This window comes from Danio rerio, chromosome 13, assembly GCF_052040795.2.
Source record: "Danio rerio strain M-AB ecotype USA chromosome 13, GRCz13ab, whole genome shotgun sequence".
In the NCBI taxonomy this organism is placed as follows: domain Eukaryota; kingdom Metazoa; phylum Chordata; class Actinopteri; order Cypriniformes; family Danionidae; genus Danio; species Danio rerio.
In genome coordinates, this window is record NC_141033.1 from 10,105,001 (window position 1) to 10,132,500 (window position 27,500).

Genomic DNA, 27,500 nt, shown 5'->3' on the forward strand with positions numbered 1-27,500 from the left:
TCAGCTTGGTTTCAATAAATGATACTTGCAGCTCTAAAAATATTTGGCATGTATTGTCAGAAATGATTTGTCACTGTATGACTGCACTCGTGTACCTGCAATAGAGAAAGGCGTTCGGATCTTGATTGAGGATAGTTGTTTGGTCTCTCAGTAAGGATCGAGCTGAGGTGTGTGACTGTGGATGGAGGTTTTGAGGTGTCTCGCTGAAGCTTGATCGCCAAGCCTTGCTCACTGCGTCTCCACATTGAACTCTGTGGGAAATTGCTGCCTGTAATAATATTTGGAAAGGGATGGAGTTTCAGCTCAGGCCTTGTACAGCGAGCACAAAAGCACTTCTCTCCACTCTCTGTAATGCGGAGGTTGTGCTTGGGCAGAAAACCATGCAATGTCTCACATTCTGTCTTATGTTTTCTGTCTGAGTCTCTCTCTCTCTCTCTGCGCACAGTCGAGTAAAGATGAAAATCTGACTTTCATTTGCTGACCTTCAACAAGACTAGATAAAGCTAATGGAACAAGTGCGCCAAAATGCTTGTGTTCATTTCATTTTATAATATTGTGTTTGGCTGCGCACGTTTCCTGGGATAAGTTAGATTCCAGTTATTTTGAATTGGGTTTTCATTTGGCTTTAATTGAGTTCTTATTTGACCAGACCTCTCTTAGTTGGCCCATGTCTTTGCCTGTCTTAGACAATTTTCTAGGAAAAGGGGAATCATGAGTTGAGTGTGTTTGAGTGGACCTCAATCTCTGTCTCTGTGTCTCTCATACTGGTCTGATACTGTAGTTAAAAGGCTGCTAGATGATCTTAAATCTTTTTAGAATTGGTTTTGTTGGTCATTTCTGCAGTAATTGAGCTGTTTAAGCAAAAATGTAATCAATTATTTACTAACATTTCTAACTTGGACCCTTGACCTTTGTAAGACAATTTTCAGTGTTATTTCAGTCAGTTCTTAGTGTCATCTAACAACCAAACTTCTCGAGACATCATACTTTTTTACTTATTTTTGATTTAACAAAACATTGCACCAGTGTGCTTTTTCTGGGAGAGTTGGTGTTAATTGTGATCCAAAATAGTTTCTTGTACAAAGACGAATTAAATTATGAGAATTTATTTAAAGGGCACCTATTTTACTCCTTCTACAAGATGTAAGATATGATGTCTCCATTTACATTTAGTCATTTAGTAAACGCTTTTATCCAAAGCGACTTACAAATATGGACAAGGAAGCAATTTACACAACTATAAGAGCAACAATTAATAAGTGCTGTAGGCAAGTTTCAGGTATGTAAAGTGTAAGAAGCAAAACATTAGTCTTTTTTGTTTTTTTGTTTTTGTTTTTGTAATACAGTTAGCAGTGGAGAGGCAATTGCAGATTAGGAAAGCTTCAGCTCAAAATAACCATCAGATTATTTGTTATAGCCTCCAGAATATGCGCATTGTGGTGTCGGAGTACATTGTGGCTGTTTTTGTAGCCTGTGGCTTTAAATCCAAACGAGCTGCTTCTCCCCGCCCACCTGCTTCTCCTGTGACACATCAGATAAACAGCAGTCAGTGATGAGAGAGAGACATGGATAAAGCTAAAATACAGCTCATTAGTCAAAAATACCAAGTAAGTTTATTTCATGTATTTGTGGTGGAGTGAATTCAAGCCTTTCTGAAAGGATGAGTCTCACACAAATGCTGTTTGCGGAAAACACACACATAGGGCTCTATTTTAATAATCTAGGCGCAAAGTCTAAAGCGTAGGATGCACAAGCATTAAGGGTGTGTCCGAATCCACTTTTGCTATTTTAAGGATGGAAAAATATGCTCTGCACCGTGGCACATGGTCTAACAGGGTTAAGCTTATTCTCTTAATGAGTTATAGGTGTGTTTTGAAAATAAACCAATCAGTCTCATCATTTTCTTTAAGCGTCAGTTGCATCACACCATAGCGTATTTGTTATTTACATGGCAGTGTGGTAAAATGAAGGCTTTACCAGCGAGAAAACAGTTAAACAGACCTTTGAGGATAGAGAATGAGCCTCCTGCAATCGGCCTTTACTTTCTCTTTCGTGGATAAGGGACAATGTTGTAAACTCCACTGAAGACATCCATTAGCCTACTTGATTATTTTCGTTTGTTAAGTGTAAAGATTTGTTTTTAATTTTTTTTTAAATTCAGGTTTCACTTTCCAGCAAATGAATAAGTAATCAATAATAACGAAGGGCACGTCCTATTCTTATGCCCCTTATGGTCCAAAACCTGAAAGGTGGACAAATCCAAACTTCTTTTTATTAAGACAAATATAAATATGCATATAATAAATAATACTGCTAATAATAATAACATTATACAAAAGCAAGTTGTCATGAAAAAAACTGAAAAAGCCCCAGAGATGAAGAAGGCATGGAGGTAGTGGTTTTTATTTGTAGAAAGTAATAATTTTTGTAATATTTTATTCCTTTTAGTCTTTTTCATTTGTAAAGATATTTGCGTATTGCTGTACATCCTGTGTGTGTTAAGCATGTGTAAGCGAGGTGCATGACTAATGCACTCTGCGCTGGACTTTAGACCTGCTGTTAGGTGGTTTATTGCACAGTCTATTTTAGTTCCTTAAAATAGCAACGCACCAACAATGTGCCTTAACACACTTTCTAGACCAGAACACCCATAAGTCCACAAAAGTTGCAAATAGATTTGCTATTTAAGCAGCAGGGCAGAAAAGGGGAAAATTAAGGTTGCCCTTGTCTGAAAATAGCAACACGTTGGGGCAAACACGTGTTGCACCTTATTGCGCCGGGCCCATACACACACATATTAGCGTTAACTGACACCATGCAGCCGTGGTGATTTTAGTGGTTAAGAATTACATAATGATTTTACTGTCTTTATTGCAAACGTGCTCTCTTTTAAAAACATTTTAAAATGATAAAACTTATACAATTCACAGAGAGTTGGAACAGATATTGTAATCCCTGTTTATTTCCTCCAAAAAAGTTCTGTGGACGAGTATACATGTTATTATAGAAACACGGTGCCTGTCAATCAATTCAGCGGGTAGAAAAAAACGCACTTCTACTTTATGTTGCGGTGGGTCTCAAAATCACTGGGATTTGGGTCCAATTTTAACATCAAGAAATAAAAAAAGAGACTTGTGTATATGAATAAATTACTTTTTAACTTGTTACCAAACTCTGTCATATACACTCTGAACTCTTTTAAAGTTTTTATTTTTTATTTTATTTTAGTTTTTGGTGAATACGAAAGGCCATACAGCATTTAAGCAACACCAGCTTGAGGAAATAATGATTTGATTAAAATGTTTAGGTGAAATATCCTGTTAAAGGCATAGTTCACCCAAAAATTAAAAAAATAGCTCATTATTTATTCGCCCTCATGTGGCTTTAAACCTTTTCTTTATTCTGTTAAACACGAAAGAATCTGAATTTGAATTTGAATAACGCTGTTTGCTGACACCCATAGACTTCCAACATTGAAAAACACAAATGACTATGGAAGTCAATAAGCGCCTGCATCAACTTTTTTCTAAATATCTTCTTTGTGTTCAATACAAGAACGAAACTCATATTTGAACAAGGTTTTGAACAAGGAAGTAAACCATGGCAGAATTTTGACATGGGTAAACTATCCCTTTTAAAATGTTTATTCTGATAAAAATGTAATTGCCAATGACATCAATTATAATACTGGGCAAGAATATTATTTAGATATTTATTCTTATAGGTATTGTTTCATCTGCATGCTCAATTTTTGGCTTTCTTTTTTTGCATTAATTTAACTATGTATGGTCACATTTACACTGTAAACACAGAGTAGTTGACTGTCGCATTCCCCGATTTTTCAATTTATGCAAATCTTGTTATAAATAGTCTGTGAACCTGGGATTAGTGCAGTATGTTGTGTTGTGTTCCACACAAGCCTTTGCATGATTTGTCTCATTTGCATATATCTATGCTTGTTGGAGCTTAATTTACTCCTAATTAAGTCTGTGGGTTTATTAAAGTGTAAATATCGCTGTTCTCTTGAGACATCCTTTATTATATTTGAGTTTTAACTGCCCATAATAGTGAGATCATTTTCTCTTGTGTTCTTTTCTTTGTCCTCAGTGTCCATTGGGAGGCGTGTTCAGGACCCTTTAGCAGAGCTTATTAAGATCGACCCCAAACATATTGGCATTGGCACCTACCAGGTGAGTCACGTGATAAACAAATGCATTATAATCGAGAGTTGTGCGTCTCTATGCAAAAAAAATTGCTTAGATTGGATTGTTAGTTTGTTTAGGGCTAGGACACACCAGGCCAACGGTCTGCCTTTGTACTTTGTCGTTCAGCGTCAGTCCTGCTAGTTGGTTTTGGTGTGCCACACATCATCTCTTGTCAAGTAATGCTGGAAGTTGTTAGCCCAATTTTGCAAGTACTGTAGAATCAGGATCGGGTCATTGGCTGAAGAGAGTGCTCTGACTGGTTATTCGGCAACAAATTAGACTGCGAGTGTGACGTAGTGGACTGACATAACAAGTAAGCAATTAAAGGGGCTACTCACACTATGCTATCTGTACCGTGCCCAGGCCCGTTTCCCGGATCGTTTAAGAAGTGAGCGCGCTGAATTGGGCTCAGGCACGGTTCACTTGGCCGAGGTTGGAGCGAGGTTCACTTGGGCTTTAAAAGCGAGACGTGACTTTTAAGGGACTTTTTCAGTGAACGCAAACTGCCGTAGTTTATTAAAGATGCAAACCCCTCACTGCACGACAGCTGCAAACCTTCAAAAAAACCTCCTAATTCCTGCAGCACGAGGACTTTATGATTGTTTATGAGCGTCAAAAGTGGCTGATCTGTTCGGCGAAATATCTGACTGGGTGTCACCGCATCCCTAAGGACTAATGCAATATAACTAGAGAAATCTCCTCTGCGCAGAGCGAGAGCGCTTACTGAACAGTGCAGCATCTATGACGTAAGCGTGCCCTGGCCCGATTGTAATGTGAGTGCGGGCCGTTCGGGGAGACGGGAGGGGGGACAAGCGTGCTTTGGCCCGGTTCGTGGCAACTGTACATAGTGTGAGTATGGCCTAAGTCAAGAAATGATATGAAGAGGCCAGCTGTACATTCACTACATTCTCAAATATTTGCAAACAATATCAATTATTAGATTATCAGACATGTTTGCAGGAACAAGTTCTTCAATTGTGAGCCTCAATTGATGTGATAATGGTACTAAAGGGTACTGTTTACACTTTGCACTCACGCGTCGGAAGTATGGGTTTATCGTCCTGAATGAGAAAACAGACCACTGCCGACATAGTTGATCCAGTTGGCTGCCATCTGTTTTGTGTGTTCACATGCAGCTTTTTGGTCCAGACATGAGGCAACATGAGGCGACAGCACAGTTGGTTTCATCTGTGCTAGTTGTTTGGTGTGTACTGGCCTTTAAATGGGCCAAAAGTAATCATTTTAATGTATTAAACACATTTTTATTGACAGTGTGTAAACAAATTGTAGTTTGCAACATCTTTGACTTCCGACCTTGTACATTTTATATAAAGAAAATGTTTGCATGCTTCAATAATACATGCACTTTAGAAAGCTCTCTATTGGCTCAAATGATTACTGTTCATATAATGGAAAATAGGCATTCTTTACTGTACCAAAAGGATTCTTTCAAACAGTATGTAGCGTATAAACATACTTCAATAACAGACTAATTTTAATTACCTCGTTTGTCAACAAGATGCCCATGAATTCCACAGCATGTGCAAATGTGCCCTTATTTCTTTGATCAGATACTCTTTTAGCTGCTGTTTTACTGCTGTCATTTTTGTTGTGTGTATAATCTGGTATTGAGAGGAAATCTCAGTCTAAACGGTACTCTCAGCCGTATGAATTATGTCTGGATGTTCATTTTCACTGCAAAGATGCTTGCAACAATAGAGTGTTACCTCTCCACCAGTCAGCTGGTGTGCGGTGTGCAGTCTGGCGCAGTATGGCTACCCTCACATCATCCAGGTGGAAGCTGGACACAGGTGGTGGATGAGAGGATTCCACCCAAAAATGTGCAAAGTGCTTTGAGTGTCCAGATATGTGATATATAAATCTAAGCTATTATTATTATTATTATTATTATTATTATCATCATCATCATCATCATCATCATCATTATTATTATTATTATTATCATTATTATTATCATTATTATCGTTATTATTTATTATTATTATTATTATCGTTATTATTATTATTATTATTATTATTATTAGTAGTAGTAGTAGTAGTAATAGTAGTATTATTATTATTATCGTTATTATTATTATTATTATTATTATTATTATTATTATTATTATTATTATTATTAATATTATTTCACACCGAGTAGTCATACTTTTAAGTCACTGTAGTTATTTTTGTTCTGAATAAACCCTGTTCTGAATAGGAGCTAATTTAGTTCCTAATTTGATTTAGTTTGCAAGTGCAGCGTTGCGAGCGTTTTCAGTTCATTCACATGGAAGGTGATTATTAACACTCTTGCAGTGCATTGTGGGATTGTGGGGCCGTCGTTGTAAAAACATTTTACATGCCCCAGAACAGTGATGTCTTAGTGTGGCCAGCACTAATGGGCATTGAAAGTGTGTTGTTTCTCGAACTACAATCTCGATGCAACAGTTTTGTTGGCTGCTGTCAAGCCAGCTAAAAATATTTGCTTCTGAATTTTCATAAGAAAATTAATTTTCATCAGAAAAATAATTTTACATTAAAATAGAAGGGCATTTTCGAGTTCATTAATTCAAATAACAATGACTTGTTGGTCATTGTTGCTTGCTCAAGTGACAAGTCTCCGTAAACCAGTAGGGTTCAGTAGCGTGTTTAACTCCGCCCTTTCATTACTGTGCTGTTGTTTTAGGGTCCCTTACAAGAGGCTTTCAAAAAAGTGGCATGCTATATGGTTAACTATTTTAGTATTTCTGATAGTGGAAATGAAAATACTTTACTGTACTCTATTGAAATTGTGCTGCTCAGTTTAAGCAAGCCATTTAAGTGCTCCTTAAACTGCAGAAATGTTTTTGTGTCTTTATTAAACACTCTTTCAACAGTTGAGTGCCCTCTCAAGTAAAACTCTGTTCATGGCTCTGCTCTTGATGCACATAAACATTTGAAGAAATTGCAGGCGCTTTCCCAACTCTCTAAGCCAGGCTCTGATTTGTAGTTTTGAGTAATAGCAGTTTCAAACAGAAGTCAGCTGGACTAGTGAGCTAATCCTGTCTCTGACTGTTTGCTTTTTCAGTCTCATATTATGAGTAATCCATTTTTTCCCCGAAATTAATTCTACTATGATTCCCAGTAGCATCATATGTTGACTCAAGACTGGATCTGATTTTTTTTCTTTTCTTCTTGCTGTTTTATTTCATCTTTCTTTTTTTTTTTTTCTAGTTCTGCATACTAAATTCTGCCCTCTGCTGCTTTTTAAAAACACTGTTTTTCAACAAACCATTTTTAAAACTTTTGAAGAACCAGCCAAATCGGTTTCTGCAAAATGAGGCAGCACAACTGTTTCTGACTCACATTTTTTTCAATGTGAACTTCAAAAAGAGGCAAAATCTGTAAAAATTTTTTGCTATTTCTGCAAAGAATTAAGAATAATATAATAACTAAAAACTTATAAAAAGAAGAAGAATAACTTTTATCTATTAAAGGGCCATGACACCCCCCTCTTTCGGTTAAAGTCTACTTCAGATTTTTTTCAAAAGATGCATGATTAATGGGCGTGGAGCTCCGCGAGCATCGGGCAGGAGTGGGCGTGGCCAGCAGGGGAGAAGGGGAGCGAATAACTGCTGTTGTCAGTTAGCTCACAAAATGAGACACAAAGAGGAGACGCATGAGTTTATAGTTTACAAAGTTAAAATGCAAAGAAATGAACAGTGATTTAATGCCCTGCTACATTTGTTTTTTGTAATTTCATATACAGACAACCACAATTTATATTATTAAAAAGATAATCGTGTTCATGTAAACACTATAAATGAGGACTTCTCCCTCAATCCCCGTATCCAGCAGACTCAGTGCAGCAGGTCTCCTGACCCGTCTATTTTAACCATTAGCCCTGCTGGTAATCTGGAGGATTTAGGCAAACACAGCAGCACGGCGATGTGTCTGAATGTGAACGAACTCCTGATACAGCGTCCGCCATTCTCCAATTCTCGTGGTGCTCTCCCGACAAAAATGCTTGCAGCACACACACAGCTTTGCTGTATGATCGGCCCTGACAAGATCGCGGGGGAAAGCATGCAACAAACCCCGTGGATGATGGAAACAAACGCATATGAGCCTTTGTGAACGGCTAAATACTGTGCCGTGGTTTTCGTGTCTCTCAGCTCGGGCTTGACACTGGCAGGTCTGGCAGGTCTCATGAATAATTAAGCAGCCGGCTCTTCTCATAGGATAAGAAAACTCCGGTATGAATAATAATGAGAAACCAACGCGTCATCATTGCACTTGCAGTTCTGTGCTACGTCGCCGATTTTGATCCCGCCCCAAAAATCATTTTAAACCCGGAAGCTGAAATTAGCTGACAAAAGCTCAAAATTATCCAGTTTTCCCCACAATTATAGCTGACAGGTGCTAACATTGTCTTAACTAATGCTCAACACACACACATCTGTAAAAAAAAAAGTTCTCCGGGGTGTCCTGAACCTTTAAAGGCTTACTGTGCAAATCCAATTAGATCCACTTGTTTGGTAAACAAAGCAACCTCTCATATAATATATCTTCTAAAAAATTTTTTTTTTTTTTAGAAAATATTACTTCATAAAATCTTTAGTAAATAAATCATAAATATTTGCATAATAATCAATAATTATACTGAAATTCATAAAAAAATGGAATAAATATATATTTAACAGATTTACTTAAGTAAATAAACAGGTTCAATGATGGGCTAAAAATTTGCAGATTCTATGTGGGCCAAGTTATAACATTTATTTATTATATAGTTTTGTTGAATATCAATGATCGATTGTTTTTAACAATCCTACAAACCTTTGTGTTTATGAATGCATTAGTTTTGAGTGTCTTTTCCATACTTAGGTATGCTGGTGACAAAGTAGACACATTGGGCTCTATTTTGACGATCCACGCGCAAATTTCACAGCACAGGGGGGCAAACGAAAAAAGCTTACCCTAACCCCTGTTTACAGTATTTAAATTTAGGTTTTTAATCTGTAATATTTCTATAATTTGATACATTTTGTCAAATAACAGCAGTAAAATATTGTTTATTTGTAAGTCTTGGTGATTTTCTTATGATTTTCCTGTCACTACTTGTGTATGTTAACAAATAAATACAAATTAATTCTAATTCCTAAAATTATATTATAGTTCCTAAGAATTTGGGTCGCGGCTTGATGACCATGTAAAAATGTGGGTCCCATCCATGGCCACACCAGTTGAGAACCACTGCAATAGAGCACCATTGGGATGTGGTGGAACGAGAGATTCGCATCATGGATGTGCAGCTGACAATCTGCAGCAACTACAAGATGCAATCATGTCAATTTGGACCCAAATCTCTGAGCAATATTTCCAGTACCTTATGGAATCTATGCCATGAAGGATTAAAGCAGTTCTGAAGGCAAAAGGGGTGCAACCCGTTACTATAAAGATGTGCCTAATAAAGTTTTCTTTTTTTATTCAGTTACTGCCTCCACAACCCATGAACTGTAGTTATAAAAAGTTTAGTGAATCATAGGACAAGTGAGATCAACTGTTCTAAACCTAAATGTAATTTTAGGTGGTGTTAAATCTAGGAGTAGGCAATTTAGATGGATAAAGTGCCATACAGGGTTATTGTAAATCAAGTCCACTGCAACCTTGGAGTCATTTCCCAAAAAAGGAGAGGAAAGAACATCTTGCATCTTTGCTAAAGTATCAATATCCCATATCATATACATCTCACTGCCAACTTTTTGACCCAAAAAACACATGCACATGAGCTGATGCGAACAGGTTTAAGTTAGCAGGGGATCAGGGTCACCTCACTTTGCCCCTGCACAGTGTGAGTGTTGTCTAGTGTGCGTCGCATCAACCCCCTGCACATCTGTCAGCGCTTGGTGTTTATTTATCCTGCCACATAATCTGAGCAACACAAGACGCCTCTCCATTGCATTGACATGCTGAGTGATAAGTGTGTTTGTGTGCGTCTGGGACAGAGAGAAGGTTACAGTATGTTTATCTGTGTGTTTTAAAAGACAAGTAGACTGGACCTTGTGTAGTGATCTTATTTATCATAGTGCATGTTGTGATAAGTAGGTCTGTATTGTATAGTTATTATTGAGTTATTTTATGTATTCTTATTAAAATCAAGGCTGTTTGGTTATAGTATATGTACTTGGCATCTTACCTGTTTAAATAGTTTTTTCACCATTTATTACTATACAATAATAAAACATCTCAACAAATTCAATTCAAGTTTAGTTGTGAAGCACTTTTTTAATATAATTTTTTTTTGTGGTTTTTCCCTTTTAAGAGGTGGTCCAGAGTGTAATTTTAAGGCTTGGTTGTGTTTATAAGGTGCTAAGCAATGTGTGCTCATGCTTCATTTGTAAAAAAAAAATTAAAGTAATTTTTTCATATATCTTACTCAGCTAACATGAAAACAACTATTGTATTTCCTAGTTCGTCCAAAAGCCCGTCCTCAAGAGGCTCTGATTGGTCAGCTAACGTAATGTGCTGTGATTTGCGGATCGGCTCCATGTCACCAGGGAGTGTCACTGCTTTAAATGCGCATCTGGCTTACCCCTTCACTGCGCGGGGTGTATCAGTAGCTTGAGGGGTTTATGAGATCACTAACCTGGATGTATTATTTGTAGAAGCCAATGTCTCTCTTGGCATAGAACTTTGATCATATTACATTTAGAGAGGTTGTTTATGTTCACACAGCTACATCAACTACAGTTTAAAATATGATATCGTAGTGGACTACCCCCAGGGTTCCCACGGGTCCTTAAAAAGTCTTAAATTAAAATCTGGGAAATTAAGGTCTTAAATTGTCTTAAATTTTACTGTAAAGTGGCTGTAGGTATTAAATTTTCAGCCGGTGTGCTTAATAACAATAGGGAAGCACAGTGGTCCACCGTAAAACATCTAATAGTTGATAAATTTAGCACTTGTAAAACAGGAGAGAAATGACAGTCTCCGTGATTTATCAGCTTATTACGGTAGGTCAGCTACAGAGTACAGACGCTTACATCGGTCTGCACCTGCGTGCTGTTATTATGCGGTTGTTAATGTGTCAAAATGCAAAGATGGGAAATTGTACATTGAACGACGTGGCAAAGAGGCAATGTGTAAATTCTACAAAAATACCTTTTCGTTAGGGACCATGGGGCTCAAAGTCATCGAGTCGCACATGAAAGGAGGAAAGCAGCAGCGGGACGTTGCAGCAGCTAGTCATAGCAGGTCCAGGTTAATTGTATTAATTTATTTGTTTGCAGCTCGACCTAACAATGTTACTAGTTACTAATGTTAGGCCTATAGCCTATGTTATAAATAAGTAATGTTAACCCTTATAAACAACTCATTCATGAAAAAAGACAAAAGAGCTATGTGCATGTGCACATATGGATAATGTCGGGCTATAAACGGGTTCGGGCTTTTAAAAAGTTGTCAATCAAAATGTACTTGGCGGGTTCGGGCTCTATCGGGCCTAACTTTTATATCCTGATTACAGCTCTAGTTCAGACGCCCCCTCACAGTCAGCTATAACAGTTTCATTTCACCACCAGACACCCAAAAAGCAGGTACTGTGGGTTATCCATACTGTGACGAGGCAAAATTTATTTAAATCTAACGAGAACATTAAAATGATTAGCCTATACCAAATAAATTTTAAAATTTTTGGGTCCTAAATTATATTTGTTGAGGTCTTAAAAAGGTCTTAAAAAGCATAAAATTTTACTTTTGAAATGGTGCAAGAACCCTGACCCCTTTAATGCACAGGACAGTGGAGATTCCAGACGGGAAAGTGTGGGGAGCAGAGAGAAAGGGAGGATCTGCAAAAGACCTTGAGCCGGAAATTGAACTCGTGTCATCATGAGCACCTTAGTGTTATGTGTCGTTGCTCTAACCACTGGGCTATTGGCGCTGACTTGTGTAGCACTTTTAAAGGGCACTTAGTTAACCCCTTTTTTATGATTTAATATTAATATTATGGTTCTTCTGAGTGTGCCAGGTTAGGTTCAGCTCAACACACAGTTCAGATGTTTTTATTATAATGTGTTAAAAAGTGTCATGTTGGGGGCGTGTACACAGTTTGCTGTTTTAGGGGCGAGTTGCTTCACAGTTTCGGCTTCCCGCCCAATGCAACAATGGGGCGGAGCCAAGAGCTCCCACGCTCTGTGTTTGCAACCAGACAGGCTGATAGATAGAGAGAGAGAAGCTAAGCTAAGCTGGGATGAGCACTCAGCCGTACATGTACGACTCAGACACAGTCCATGCACAGAGTACAAAATCATTTGTGTTTTTGTATAGTCTAGACTAATAAGCACACACACTCAATTAAATTTGACTGCGGCACCGAACACGACACGGCACACCAGACACTCAGTGATGCGGCAGAAACATAGTGTCCCGAATCGTTGCGCCACGCATTCTAGAACTCCAAACACAAGCCTCCACCAGGGCAAACATAACGGCACCCAGCCGCTGACCCGAAGCTCCGCCGCGTGCACCCCGACAAAAACCCACGCCCAGAACTCCGAAATGCATGGCGGCGCTTAAGCAATAATTCCGATTACAGCGATAATGTGGAGAATATTGATCTTGTGTTGAGCCCAATTAGCTTTTCATCAAAAAAAAAAGAGCACGGGTGTATCATAAGTGATATCGCTTTGACTCACACGCTGATAATGGCGGACGTGCAACAAGAAACTGAGGATATGATCGTGACGCGAGGCTGTCAATCAATATTGGTGGGCGGGGGGACTGCACTCCTACGTAAAGTTGCGGTCGGTTTGAAAACCGCTCCAATAGGTCCACTGTTTTTATGTTGTTAAGTTGAAAAAAAAAAGGACTGTGTGTGTTTATATCACCCAGATATGACAGTCTACTTACACACGTCTGTCCAAACAGCTTGAAAAGCAGATTTTTCACCATAGGTGCCCTTTAACATTAATTATTATTCCAGAACAGCTTTAAGAAAGGTGCACATCATTACATTACAGTTAAAATTAGAATGTTAAGGAGCTTGGTAAAGGAATTTATTGTATCATTATCGTTATTGCAATGTACAAATCTGCAATAGTCATATCACAGGATCTGCAATGTTGAGATGGGAATATAATTTACTAGAAAACATTTAATTTGTAATTATTTTTATATTTAATTAATTTTGTAATGAAGACTATGTAATGTTATTTTACATATAATTAATTCATTTCAATACACTTTATTGTCTATCCCAGTGGTTCTCAAACCTTTTTCAACCAAGTACCACCTCAGAATAAAATAGTCTCTCCAAGTACCACCATAATGACTTGTATTGAAATATATATTAGGCCGAATTAAGGGGCTACAGTTTACTACAAAACTACAGATTAATTCTTCTTATTCTGAATATTTATTATTGTCAGCCACTTTAAACATGATAAATAGTTTGAACAATAACACACAGTTAAAAAATTTAAAAATAAAACGTCAACATTTAAATTAAAATGTGATTTTAAAAGTGAATTAAAAATAGCACTGTTCTTAAAAAGTTTAAGAAAACTTCTGTACTTAAATGTAAAGTATTATCATAAAATAGCCTATTCATCAAAACCTGCAAATGTTTCTTGGACCTCATAAATAAAGGTTATACCATATGTCATAATATTCATATACCCTGTATACAGTAACTCTGTTTGATAAATTTTGAAATATATGTTGCATGTATATATGACTTATTTGTAAATCTTTGAAATCTAAATGTTACCTTGTTTTCTAAATATATGAATTTGATTTACATATTTAAATTAGAAATTAGATCTGCTTACTGCTCGTTAGAGTAGGCTATGTGTGTCAGAGAAGCAAGTTATGCAGGTAATACGTCCCCAACGACCGTACAAGTATGGGGAGGAAAATAACCTCAAATGATAGAATACATAACAAACATTAGAAAAATTTAAATAAAATAAAAGGTTGAGCCTATTAAATCTATCAATGCGTCCTATCAATTTCCTGATCACAATGTTTTTGTTGTATGTGTCAAAGGGTTAAAAGTGTGTTCATTTTTTTTTTACTTGATTTATTCAGTGATTCCTCTGCGCACCTCTAGAAGGAAGCCTACTTACCACTTGTGTTACATGTATCACAGTTTGAGAACCACTGGTCTGTCCCACAGGAATTACATAATTGTCTTTAGACATGCTGTAGGCTCACACACAACAACAAAAACATAGACACAATTATTTTAAAAATCCTATTTAAAAATCCTATTAAAAAAACCAATGGCAGTGGGAATAAATGTCTTCTTGTACTTGGTCTTTTTTGCTAAAGGTTTTTTTTTTTTAACATCTACCAGATGGAAGTAACCTAAAGGAACCATGTAAGGAGGTTTTTCTTTTTGTCGTTGCTATAAATAAATCAGTGAGAGGTGTTTGTCACCAATTATTGAATTCAGGAATTTCTGTACCTAAATGCTCTGAGATTCCACAGAAAAAAATTGTTTACAAGTTTTTAAAAAATAGTTTATGCATGATTCATTTCCCTACAGAATATTCCCCAATTAATCTAAAACAGTTCTTTTTGAATAGTTTTAAGTCAATGTTTTGAAAATATATTTTTGTATCACAATATATATATTACAGACAAGCAAAATATCGCAATGTCCATTTTTTCCAGTATCATGCAGCCATAGTATATATTTTATAGTGTAGTATATAATATTTACATGTACTAAAAATACGTTCAGTTAAGTGAACCAAAATATGTACACACAAAAACACATACAGTATAGCTGTTATTTTAATTTGAAAGTACTCTAAATAGCTTTTATCTTTATTTTGTACAATATGTGAATAACACAAAATTACATAAGTCTGTTTCTTATCCCCCCATAGCTGTTTATTCAACATAAAAAATTAGTAAAAAGCAGTTTAAAATATTTGAAGTTGAATGGCTCTTCTGAGTGTTCGACTTTCAGTAGACTTCTCATTGCACATGGCCCTCTGTTGTTGCTTGCATTGTGCTGACATGCCTTTCAGTCAAAGTAGGTGGGACTTCAGGAGTTTAGCTTTACATAGTTAACTGTCAATCAGCGAGCCATAGGTGGAGTGTGTTCAGGTTTCCCAACTGCTTAAAGGTCCCAGAGGGCACATTTTACCACTTTACCCAGCTGTGAGAGAAAACAGCATACACACCCCCGGATATTAAGGAAACTGTCACTCTCCTTGACACACTTTCCCATGTGTTTCTCAAAGCCAACCATGTAAGCTATCAATAAACCCCTTTTGTTATTACATTATGCTAATCATTGTTTATCGAAGTTGTTCTTCAGATTGCCTTCAGGAATATGCATAACAGGATATAACACTCTGTCAGTAACATAAACAATACATTTGGTAAAAAAAAAAGGTTTTCAAGCAGAGATGCCAACAATTAATCAATGGTTGAGTAATTGCAGATAATCTTTTTACTTTTTTTTAATCAATGTTCAATTAAGCATGGACATTTTTAACAACTTCTTCAACTTTTGAAGCACATACAGCTTACATGCAAAACAGCAGATGCAATGGGAAAATTAAACAAAAATTCATGAGTTTAGAAGCAGATCTGGGCAACAGTTTACTAGTGTTTACCAAAGTTGATGTGATGTGATGGGGTGTGTTTATTGTGGACAGTATTATTCCTTTGCATACAGTTACTGGTACATCTGCCCATGAACATAATACATACAGTTGAAGTCAGAACTATTAGCCGCCCTTTGAATTTTTCTTAAGGATAGTAAGGATATTTTCACAGTATGTCTGATAATATTTTTTCTTCTGGAGAAAGTCTTATTTGTTTTATTTCAGCTAGAATAAAATCATTTTTTAATAATAAAAAACAAACAATTAAGGTCAAGATTATTAGACTCTTTAGGCTATATCTTTTTATCGATTTTCTACAGAACAAACCATCATTATACAATAACTTGCCTAATTACCCTAACCTGCCTAGTGAACTTAATTAAGCCTTTAAATGTCACTTTAAGCTGTATAGCTGTATTGAAAAATATCTAATAAAATATTATTTACTGTCATCATGGCAAATATAAAATAAATAAATAAAAAAAATTCTATAGAATTTTTAATTGAAATTAAATCATTTTACAATCCTACTAGACTTTTTATACACAGTAAAACATTTTCCATTGTGTGTCATTTGCATATTATGTCATGCTTGTGACAGTGAGCCACTGATTTATCTTGTAATATTAAAGACTATCTGATTTTTGTTGCTGGAATATGTGTATTTTCAACAAACAAAGGCATATTTTGATGACGCAATGAGTATGGAATCATGGGAGCTTTTGTCTTCATTACATCGTTGGGGGCTTTTAAAAAAATAATTATCAGGGCAGTTTGAAGCTGAAACAGCAGTGAAACGAGATCACTGAAGCAGCTGCTGAAAGACAAGCATATGACATTGCAAACAACCAGCAGAGCTTTTAATATGACGCAAAATTAATTCAAGTTTATTTGCCTAGCACTTTTTACAATAATTAATGTTTCAAAGCAGCTTTACAAAGGGTGCAAATTGCATGAAAATCGAATTAAGTTGAAGTTACAATCGAATATAAGTTATTATATATAGACATAGTTAACCTGCAATTTTACAGTATATAGGTGACATCTATGTGTACGTGTTTAATAAAGTGTGTTTGTGAATTAAGTGTATGTGTTGTCCTCAAAGTCGTTGATGGTTGACATCATCTCTTCGTATTTGTTCTCCTCAAAGTCCTCGATAGTTGGCATCATCTCTTCGCCTCTTCATATTTGTTCTCCTTGAAGTCCACGATGATTGGCATAATCTCTTTATATGTGTTGTCTTCAAAGTCCTCGATGGTTGGCATCATCTCTTCATCTCTTCGTATTTGTTGTCTTCGAAGTCCTCGATGGTTGGCATCATCTCTTCATCTTTTCGTATTTGTTGTCTTTGAAGTCCCTGATGGTTGGCATAATCTCTTTATATGTGTTGTCTTCGAAGTCCTCGATGGTTGGCATCATCTCTTCATATTTGTTGTCTTCGAAGTCCTCGATGGTTGGCATAATCTCTTTATATGTGTTGTCTTCAAAGTCCTCGATGGTTGGCATCATCTCTTCATCTCTTTGTATTTGTTGTCTTCGAAGTCCTCGATGGTTGGCATAATCTCTTTATATGTGTTGTCTTCAAAGTCCTCGATGGTTGACATCATCTCTTCATCTCTTCGTATTTGTTGTCTTCAAGTCCTCGATGGTTGACATCATCTCTTCATCTCTTCGTATTTGTTGTCTTCGAAGTCCTTGATGGTTGGCATAATCTCTTTATATGTGCTGTCTTCGAGGTCCTCGATGGTTGGCATCATGTCTTCATCTTTTCGTATTTGTTGTCTTCGAAGTCCTCGATGGTTGGCATCATCTCTTCGTATTTGTTGTCTTCGAAGTCCTCGATGGTTGACATCATCTCTTCATCTCTTCGTATTTGTTGTCTTCGAAGTCCTTGACGGTTGGCATCATCTCTTTATATGTGTTGTCTTCGAAGTCCTCGATGGTTGGCATCATCTCTTCATCTCTTTGTATTTGTTGTCTTCGAAGTCCTCGATGGTTGGCATCATCTTTTTATATGTGTTGTCTTCGAAGTCCTCGATGGTTGGCATCATCTCTTCGTGTTTGTTGTCTTCGAAGTCCTCGATGGTTGGGATAATCTCTTTATATGTGTTGTCTTCGAAGTCCTCGATGGTTGACATCATCTCTTCATCTCTTTGTATTTGTTGTCTTCGAAGTCCTCGATGGTTGGCATCATCTCTTTATATGTGTTGTCTTCGAAGTCCTCGATGGTTGGCATCATCTCTTCATCTCTTCGTACATGTTGTCTTTGAAGTCCTCGATGGTTGGCATAATCTCTTTATATGTGTTGTCTTCGAAGTCCTCGATGGTTGGCATCATCTCTTCATCTCTTCGTACATGTTGTCTTTGAAGTCCTCGATGGTTGGCGTAATCTCTTTATATGTGTTGTCTTCAAAGTCCTCGATGGTTGATATCATCTCTTCATCTCTTCGTATTTGTTGTCTTCGAAGTCCTCGATGGTTGGCATCATGTCTTCATCTTTTCTTATTTGTTGTCTTTGAAGTCCTCCATGGTTGGCATCATCTCTTCGTATTTGTTGTCTTCAAGTCCTCGATGGTTGACTTCATCTCTTCGTATTTGTTGTCGTCGAAGTCCTTGATGGTTGGCATCATGTCTTCATCTTTTCGTATTTGTTGTCTTCGAAGTCCTCGATGGTTGGCATCATCTCTTCATCTCTTTGTATTTGTTGTCTTCGAAGTCCTCAATGGTTGGCATCATCTCTTTATATGTGTTGTCTTCGAAGTCCTCGATGGTTGGCATCATCTCTTCGTGTTTGTTGTCTTCGAAGTCCTCGATGGTTGGCATCATCTCTTCGTGTTTGTTGTCTTCGATGTCCTCGATGGTTGGCATCATCTCTTCATCTCTTCGTACATGTTGTCTTTGAAGTCCTCGATGGTTGGCATAATCTCTTTGTATGTGTTGTCTTCGAAGTCCTCGATGGTTGACATCATCTCTTCATCTCTTCGTATTTGTTGTCTTCGAAGTCCTCAATGGTTGGCATAATCTCTTTATCTTTTCGTACATGTTGTCCTGGAATATATCTTGCATATTGTGCATTCAAGGTCAATGATTAATACATTTTTAATTGATAGTACTTCATTGTTGATTGATTGCTTATTCAAACAACTGTCGATCATGGGAATTTGAAGAAGTTGACATCCCTGATGAAGGTTTGTAAGGTTGTGTGAGGGAAATGCCCGAGTGACGTCAGCGGTGAAGTCTTTCTCTTTTTAATGGCCCTGGTGAGACTGTTCCCTCAGGGTGAAACGGAAGAGAGCGAGCAAAGGTGTAAGTATTGACTGACAGGAAGCTGATTGACGATGATTGATAGCCGAGTCCATTTTCACGTGGGAAAAAAGGAAATGCTGTGCGCTCTGCTGAACACCTTCACTCTTTCGGCTCATGCCAGATCTAGGGTTTTTACATGATTAATTTTTCCTTATTAAACCTATATGGCTTTAAAGTCCTTCCGCAGGGTAAAGGCAACAATTATCTTTATCACTCTTGACTTCTAGATATTCACTTTTGCAGCAAAACTGCAAAAAACAAATTCTCATGACTTTAGTGTGAGTGGGTTTAGCTCTCATGTTGGGTTTGACAGGTGTTTACTGACTCCAGACCTGGTCTTCAGGCTTCACCTGAGGTAAAGGAAAGATGGAGCAGAGTGTAGGTGAGAAAAGTGTCAGAATTAGTCGTAAAAATGTCAGGCCTCTGCCAGCAGACTGCATCATTTGATTTGCTGCCAAAACGCTTTTGCATTTTTTTCACAATGTTTTTAGTGGAATAATTTGTATGTACAGAGTTTGCAAAGTTGTGGAACCTTGGAGACATCAGGGAATTGTAAAACAGTTGTTTTTCGATGGTTGGAAAAGTCGTGGAAAGTTATGTGCATTTTTTCATATTTATGCTGTACTCTCTGAAGTATTTTATTGACTAGAACCTTTATTCTGTTGTTTAAGCTATTAAATTAGAGACGAAATTGAGCTGATTTCATTCATCTGCTAATCAGATGAGTTAGAATCATATGGAAGGTCCTATTTAGTATTGCTTGAATTGATCATGGAAAAGTCTTCATTCGTTTAACTTTTAGTTCATAATATACTCTAATCATTACCACTGTTCTTAGCATTAATAAACACGTAAGAAATGTTACTTGATCATGAAATCATAATATTCAAATGATATCTGAAGGAAAACATAATTCTGAAAACTAAATATTGATGCTGAAAATTCAGCTTTGAAATCCGAGAAATAAATTATATTTTAAAATATATAAAAATAAAAAGTAAAGAAAAACTGCTTGGCAATTTCGTAAAAATATTTTGCAGTATTAATGTTTTAACCTAATTTTTATCAATAAGTATGCTTTGATGAGATGTAATTACGCTAAACATTTACTGAAGTTTAATTATGTTTAATATCAAAAGTATATGAAAATTTTAGACAGAAGTTAGACTTTTACACAGAATCATTTATTTATTTATTTTTTATTTTATTTATTGTTTTTAATTTATTTTTAAAAGCTGAATTGGAGTTGAACAATGATTATAAATCCAGCAATTTATTGTTTCAAATGCCAGTAAAAATCTTGAAGATAAAAAAAAAAATCTGTGGTAACCAGATTTTCTGTTAGTGTCTATTTAAATTGTCAAACTGAATATGAAATAGAGCTGGGCGGTTAATCGAAAGGTAAAACATTCAAAACATAATTTTTCACGTCGTTTTTTTTTTGTACAAATACTTTCCCAAACAATTGCATAACTCGCGGCTAAACTACCATAGTACAATGCATCGTTTGGTAAAAGAACTATGTAGTGATGAGTATTTCCCCAAACCATAGCTACATTGTAACCACATTAGTTATAACGTAAAATGCCCATAATGGCAGTCTAAACAGAGTGGAGTAAAACTGCAATTTATATATTTTTTTACACACACATTTAAAAGAAATCCAATATTAGTTTTGGTGAAAACAAACACTCGTTTTCCATATTATTTGAAATATAAGTTTAAGTCACATATACTTTAGGGCCAATTGTTCCTTTACAAATATTATAGAAAACTTAGTAAATAACCCACTTAGTAACACATATTATAATCTCATATATATAAACCAAATAAATGGTTAGACTAATGGTTGTAATTTACAGTAGGCTATTTATTAAGAAAAGTAAAAAATTCTACTTCATATTATAATAATAATTACTATTATTATTAATTTATTATTATTATTATTATTATTATGTAGGATATTGTTTATTTTTTAAAGTCTGCTTTTACAATTTGACACATTCAAGCCACTGCAGCAATGTCATATACAGTACAGATACATTTCCTAATAAATAACCTACTATAAATTAAAAGCATTAACATATATTTTTGTTTTCACAAGCTTTGGAGACGTAACGTAAATCCCGCTCTTAAATAATAGGTCACCATCGCTTACATCATGAGTCGCGGCTGCGTTCAAGATGGCATAAATGTTTTTAAAGTGCAGTAAGAAAGGAACACAATTTTCAGTATGAAGAAAACCTAAAACTAAACTGTAAAAATACTTTGAAGCTAAATTACACCTTAGACAGATGACTTAAATGCTTTTTTCTTTAATCATTCCAAGTTTAAATATTGGAATGTTCTAAATGAATAGGGCATATGAAGATAACTGGTAATAAAACACAGTCAGAAACTATGCTTCTAACTACAGCTCTAGAGATGTAGTTGCAAGCGTACAGGTTTGCAACACAGTATGCGAATGTTCGTTGGAACGAGAGATTTGGGAAATGCCAAATCAAAAAACTATTTTTGTAACAATGCAACTTGTGACCTTAGTTGGCTAACTATGGTTTTCTGAAACGCACCCCTGTTAAGCATTTATTGTAATACATGTAGTTGGACATTGGACCCATTTTCGAGCTGTCCTTTACACTACATTGACGATGATTGTTAGCTTTACCAGAAAAGCCTTGAAACTGCATATTTTCCATTACATTAATATTATTATTTACATTCAAATATTTATTTATAGAACATGCAAGAAATGCTTACATATTATTAACAGGATATACAAGAGATAATATATTTAGAAGAGATGCTCCTTATTTTCTACTTTTTAATTTGAAAAATTTTGAAAATAATTTACTTTGTTTACAAAAGTTATTTATTTTCACTTTTTTGTACAATATATTTATTACTTTTTTCAATATGCATATCACAACAGATTACTCAGAATAATTATTAATAATTACAGAATAATAATTATGAAGACAGAGAAAACTTTTTACCCCATTCTCCCTCCCAAAACCCATTCCCTTAAAAAAATTTAAAATAAAAAAATGAATAAATAAATAAATAAATAAATATAATTTTAAAAAAGGGGGGAGGGGGGTATGTTTAAATAAGGTAGAGGGTGTTTCCTGAGTCTGTTTAGGCCATGATACTTCCCATATTCCCAAGCTTGTTCTTGTTGTCTTGTTAGACAGTAGACTGTCAACGTTTGCATTGTACTTCAGAAAGTTATTAAAAGGTGTCCAGATATCTTCAAACACATTTTGTTTCTTTATGACAATGTACGTGATCTTTTCCATTGACATATTCGATGCCATTTCTTTAATCCACTTTCCTATTCTAGGTTGATTTATATTTTTCCAATTAAGAGCAATAATACGTTTAGCTTATAAAATACATGTTTATGAATCTGACCTATTTGCTTTGTAAGAGAGGGCTGACAGGAGATATACTTAGGATAAAAATCTTAGGATCTAATGGTAATTTCTTTGATAAAATTTGGCCAATTATTTCAATAACACCTTGCCAAAAGGGTTTCACTTTCACACATTCCCAAATACAGTGACAAAGTGTTCCTCTTACCTCATTACACTTTATACAGGTATCCGGAATATTATCATTAAACTTGTGCAATATAGCAGGAGTTATGTATGTTCGCATTAACCATTTGTACTGTACGAGTTTCACTTTTTAATTTTTTTTTTTTATAAGGATTTAGGCAATGTGTGTTTTCATTTCAGTTGGTATTCAATAAATAATTATAGATATTAGATTATGTGTGTTTACTTTAATTATTTTAATATCAAGTAATGCTCCCTTCATTCAGAAATCTCTAAATTGTAATATGTGAAATTTAATATTTGTTCATAATTCTTAATCGAGTTAAAATAAAGATTTTGATTTTAGGCCAAATGACCAAGCCCTAATAATAATTTAAAACAAAATCTGAATTATTCAAATTTCGTGGGAAACAATTCCTACTAAGAACCTGAAATATTTTGCTCATTTTATAAATGACCTTTTCAAGACCTTGCAATTAAGGCAGGACTGCGATTTACAAAAAAAATCTTCAAACAGAGAGAAAGTGTAGCCTGTTTTATGCATGATTTAACAGAACTACAGCTCTGTCAGTCACTTGTCCTTTCTTACTCCGCTGTCAGGACGTCTTCAGCTGTTTTCAGATGCCTTGTTGGAGCTTTTGTGTTTTGCTGAAGAAGAAAAAAAAACGCAAGTCTCCGGTTACGCAGGAGGCAGAGGTTTGGGAGGTATGTAAAGGAATCTCCCCAGTCAAACATCTTTGTGTGTTCAGCTCTCTCTGGGAAGTGTGTTTTCAGAGCCTGCAGCTGGTTAGATCTGCGTCGGGTCACAAGGGCGGAGAAAGAAGAGAAGAACTGATTGACATCTCAGAGTGGCAGTTTTCAGTAAAATAAAAACAAAAAAGCCAACCTGTTAACTGGGTTGAGTGTGGACAGACACACTTTGTTCTGGTGCTGGGGCCTGTCCAAGCCAAACACGACCTCGCACCTGAATTCAATCGGGTGGTTTGTGTGAGCCTTTGTGTTTTTGTGGAGGTGTGTGTGCGCACCGTGGCTCTACGAGGCATTGTAAATGTGTATTTGTGTTAGCACTGCTTCAGACCTAGCATGTCAGGGTCTGGGTATACATGTCTATTCAAGGTTTAAAAGCTATGCGGACTCCCACCACATTTCTTCACCTATTCCCCAACGCTTTTTATTGAGTTTTGGTTGTTTTGTCTTCAGGGTTACCACACCGCTAAGCCATGTCAGAGCTCAGCTGTCAGCCGCTCTTCCTACTGTGAACGAGGACCAGAGTGTGCGGTTTGTGTGCGTTTGAAGACAGATGGAAAGCTTAATATGGGCTTTAGGCGAGCACGGCCTTCCTCGGGGCCCTGCTGGAGATGTTGGTTTGATTTTTAATGTACGCAGCCCGGCGCGTCTCACTTTTACACTCACTAATTGAAATGGTTATGCCGTCTTAGATTTATCCAGAAGGATTGGCGGAAGATTGGAGAGATGATGTGCGCGAAAACTGAAGCTTTTCAAAACAGCCACTACTGGAAAGATTTTTGAAGTGTCTAGGCTGATTTTTCACACACGACCGCAACAATTTTGCCATGTATTTACATTCTTGTTCAGCTTTGTTCAATTTGTCTGCAGGGTTGATGTGTATTTGAAGCCAAGCAAGGGATTGTTTGTGTTAAAAAAGTAAAAAAAAAAATGCAAACATTTGAGATTTTATTTTGCACAAAAAGACAATTGATGTTTTGGAGAATGTTAGTAACAGTGTTTTGCTCCACTGTTTAAACAGAAAACATTGAGATGTTTCTAAAAAATGCCTTTTTATGTTTGTTATATTTGATGCAGCTTATGATCTCAGCTTTGCACTTAGTAATCTGGAATGGTTATGCAGTCATAAATATGTCCTGTAAGATTGACAGGAGATTAGAGATATGTGTGTGAACACGTGTGTGAAAGCTGAAGCTATTTTCAACAGCTACTGCTGGAAAGATTAGAGAGTCTTGATTGATTTTTTTTTTTTTAACATGACCAAAATAGTTTTATTTGATCATTTTAAAAGCTCCAGGTTTGGCTTCAATACTGACTAAACTAATTTATATGCACAAATTTAATGTTGTATAGCTTCCTATTAAAAGTAGGAATTTAAAAGATAGATTAGTGAGGGGTGTACTCATATATGCTGAGCACTGTTGGAGCACACAACAATGATTTTAATCATAAAACAATGAAATTAATTCATTTAGCAGACGATTTTGCTAAAAGCAACTTACAAACAAGGAGGCATTAAGTGACTCAGTGTGAAGTCCGCTACTCACCCGTTTGCACTGGCTGCCAGTTGCTGCTCGCATCAAATTCAAAGCTCTGATGTTTGCCTACCAAGCTACCTCTGGCTTTGCTCCTTCTTATCTGCTCTCACTTCTGCAGATGTATGTGCCCTCCAGAAACTTGTGTTCAGTGAATGAACGTCGCCTCGTGGTTCCATACCAAAGAGGGAAGAAATCACTTTCCCGAACTCTCGCATTCAATCTGCCCAGTTGGTGGAATGAACTCCCTAACTGCATCAGAACGGCAGAGTCACTTACTGTCTTCAAGAAACGACTAAAAACTCAACTATTTAGTCTATACTTCACTTCCTAATCTGCAATTGCCTCTCTGGCTATACCACTAACTGTAAAAAAAAAAAAAAAAAAAAAAACTTACATTACTAATGCTTTCCTTCCTAGACTTTACACACCTGAAACTTGTCTACCGCACTTATTCATTGTTGCTCTTATAGTTGTGTAAATTGCTTCCTTGTCCTCATTTGTAAGTCGCTTTGGATAAAAGCATCTGCTAAATGACTAAATGTAAATGTAAGTGTGGAGAGGCAAAATACACAAGCAAAAAACTCATTGTTAGTCAATATGTGATGGGTTTAAGCTGTTATTTGAGGCCCAAAAAATATTTCTTAACCAATTTTGTGCCTGAATTATTATTCGACTGCATGCACATTATTATTAACAGCTCTGCTTGTTTGAGACCTGATTTGAGCTGGATTATCCATTGCCTTTGACTGAATTCTTTAATTTGGACATTGTCAACTGAACTGAATTTGCTCTGCTTAGTAAATCTGACCCTTAGATTGGTCTTCATATAAAACAATTGTGTCTTCAGAACAGAAGTATTTTATTAATAACTTGATTCATGAAGATTATTGTTTTGATCCCTTTTACATACACTAAAAACATTTAAGGTTTGGGGAAGATGCTTTGAATGGAGGCATAAACCTTTTATTAAATATCCTTTTTTGTTTTTGAACGTGAAGAAATTTCTGGTTTTCTTTTTTTGTTTTTTTGAGTAATTTAAGTGATCTACTGTAATTTTACAAAGATATGGTTAACAAAATTTAATATATTTCTCACTTTATAATAGATAATAATACTATATACACAGTTGAAGTCAGAATTATTAGCCCCCCTTTGAATTTTTTTCCTTTTTTAAATATTTCCCAAATGATGTTTAACAGAGCAAGGAAATGTCACAGTATGTCTGATAATACTTTTTCTTCTGAAGAAAGTCTTATTTGTTTTCTTTCGTCTAGAATAAAAGCAGTTTTTACTATTTCAAACACCTTTTTATGGACAAAATTATTAACCCCTTTAAGCTATTTTTTTATTCGATAGTCTACAGAACAAACCATCGTTATACAATAACTTGCCTAATTACCCTAACCTGCCTAGTTAATCTAATTAACCTAGTTAAGCCTTTAGATGTCAATTTAAGTTGTATAGAAGTATCTTAAAAATATCTAGTCAAATATTATTTTCTGTCATCGTGGCAAAGATAAAATAAATCTGTTATTAGAAATGAGTTAATAAAACTATTATGTTTAGAAATGTGTTGAAAAAAATATTAAACAGAAAAAAATAAACGGGGGGGCTAATAATTCTGACTATATATATATATATATATATATATATATATATATATATATATATATATATATATATATATATATATATATATATATATATATATATATATATATATATATATATATAAACTTCTGCAGTACACACAGGATTTTTTAATAGAATGTCCATAACCATTGTGAGACATTTTTCCAAACATTTTCTGCTGGTTTTGAAATGACAAGTAAATTGTGATCAGTTTCTCAGTTTGGGAAGAATCCTTTAATTCACTTTCACCTGACCCTGCAGTTCCAATCTGACTGTTGAAACGAATCATTGACATTCTCTTATTCCATGCTATCCCATTCATTTGACTTTTTATCCCAGTATGTGAGCACTAATATCACAGTGGTTGGCTTCCTACCTTGAAAATTAGTGTACCCCAGCATAAATCTTCCTGGAACAGCCTTTAAAAATAGATCTAGGGGGGGCAGGTTGGTTGTAATGATTGATGTCTTTGTAATGAGTGTGCATTCCATCCGCAGAGCTCTGAAACGCCCGGAGGCGACACTTTTTGGGTGTCTTCCTCTATCAGTCTGCTCAAGGACTGTGAGAATTTTCACTCCATCCGTGCTCAAGGCGCTTTATACAGCTGACCGACTGCCAAGTACTCAAAAGCTAACCTTAGGGTTTGGGAGCAGCTACATGGGAACCTGTCCACACACTTCTCAGGTTGCATCCGGCTATTATGCAGGTTTTCGTACGTCAAAAATAAGGAATTGTTTGTTTCTCATTGTGAGAAGTACCTCGAGCGTGCACTGATTTATTGATTATCAGCGAGATGTCACTGACATGGCAGCATCACAATCTGTTTGTTTACGATGGTGATGTGTTGGAAAACCTGAGGAGTGATTGTTTACAAGCATCATATCGGGTTTTTAGATTTTTTTTATTGTAATC

The 27,500-nt window shown here is 35.9% G+C and overlaps 1 protein-coding gene across 12 annotated transcripts in view; it reads left to right on the forward strand.

Annotated features, from left to right (window-relative positions):
- The window catches only part of srbd1 (S1 RNA binding domain 1), a 160,556-nt gene that overhangs the window by 89,776 nt on the left and 43,280 nt on the right, over nt 1-27,500 (forward strand). For all 12 annotated transcript variants that reach the window (XR_015505582.1, XR_015505583.1, XM_087278833.1 and 9 more), the window contains one exon: nt 4,108-4,190. Coding sequence is in view for 10 of the 12 variants with exons in the window: in XM_087278833.1 (XP_087134959.1) it covers nt 4,108-4,190 (83 nt within the window). In the remaining 2 variants the exon portion in view is untranslated. The remainder of the gene's footprint in view (nt 1-4,107; nt 4,191-27,500) is intronic.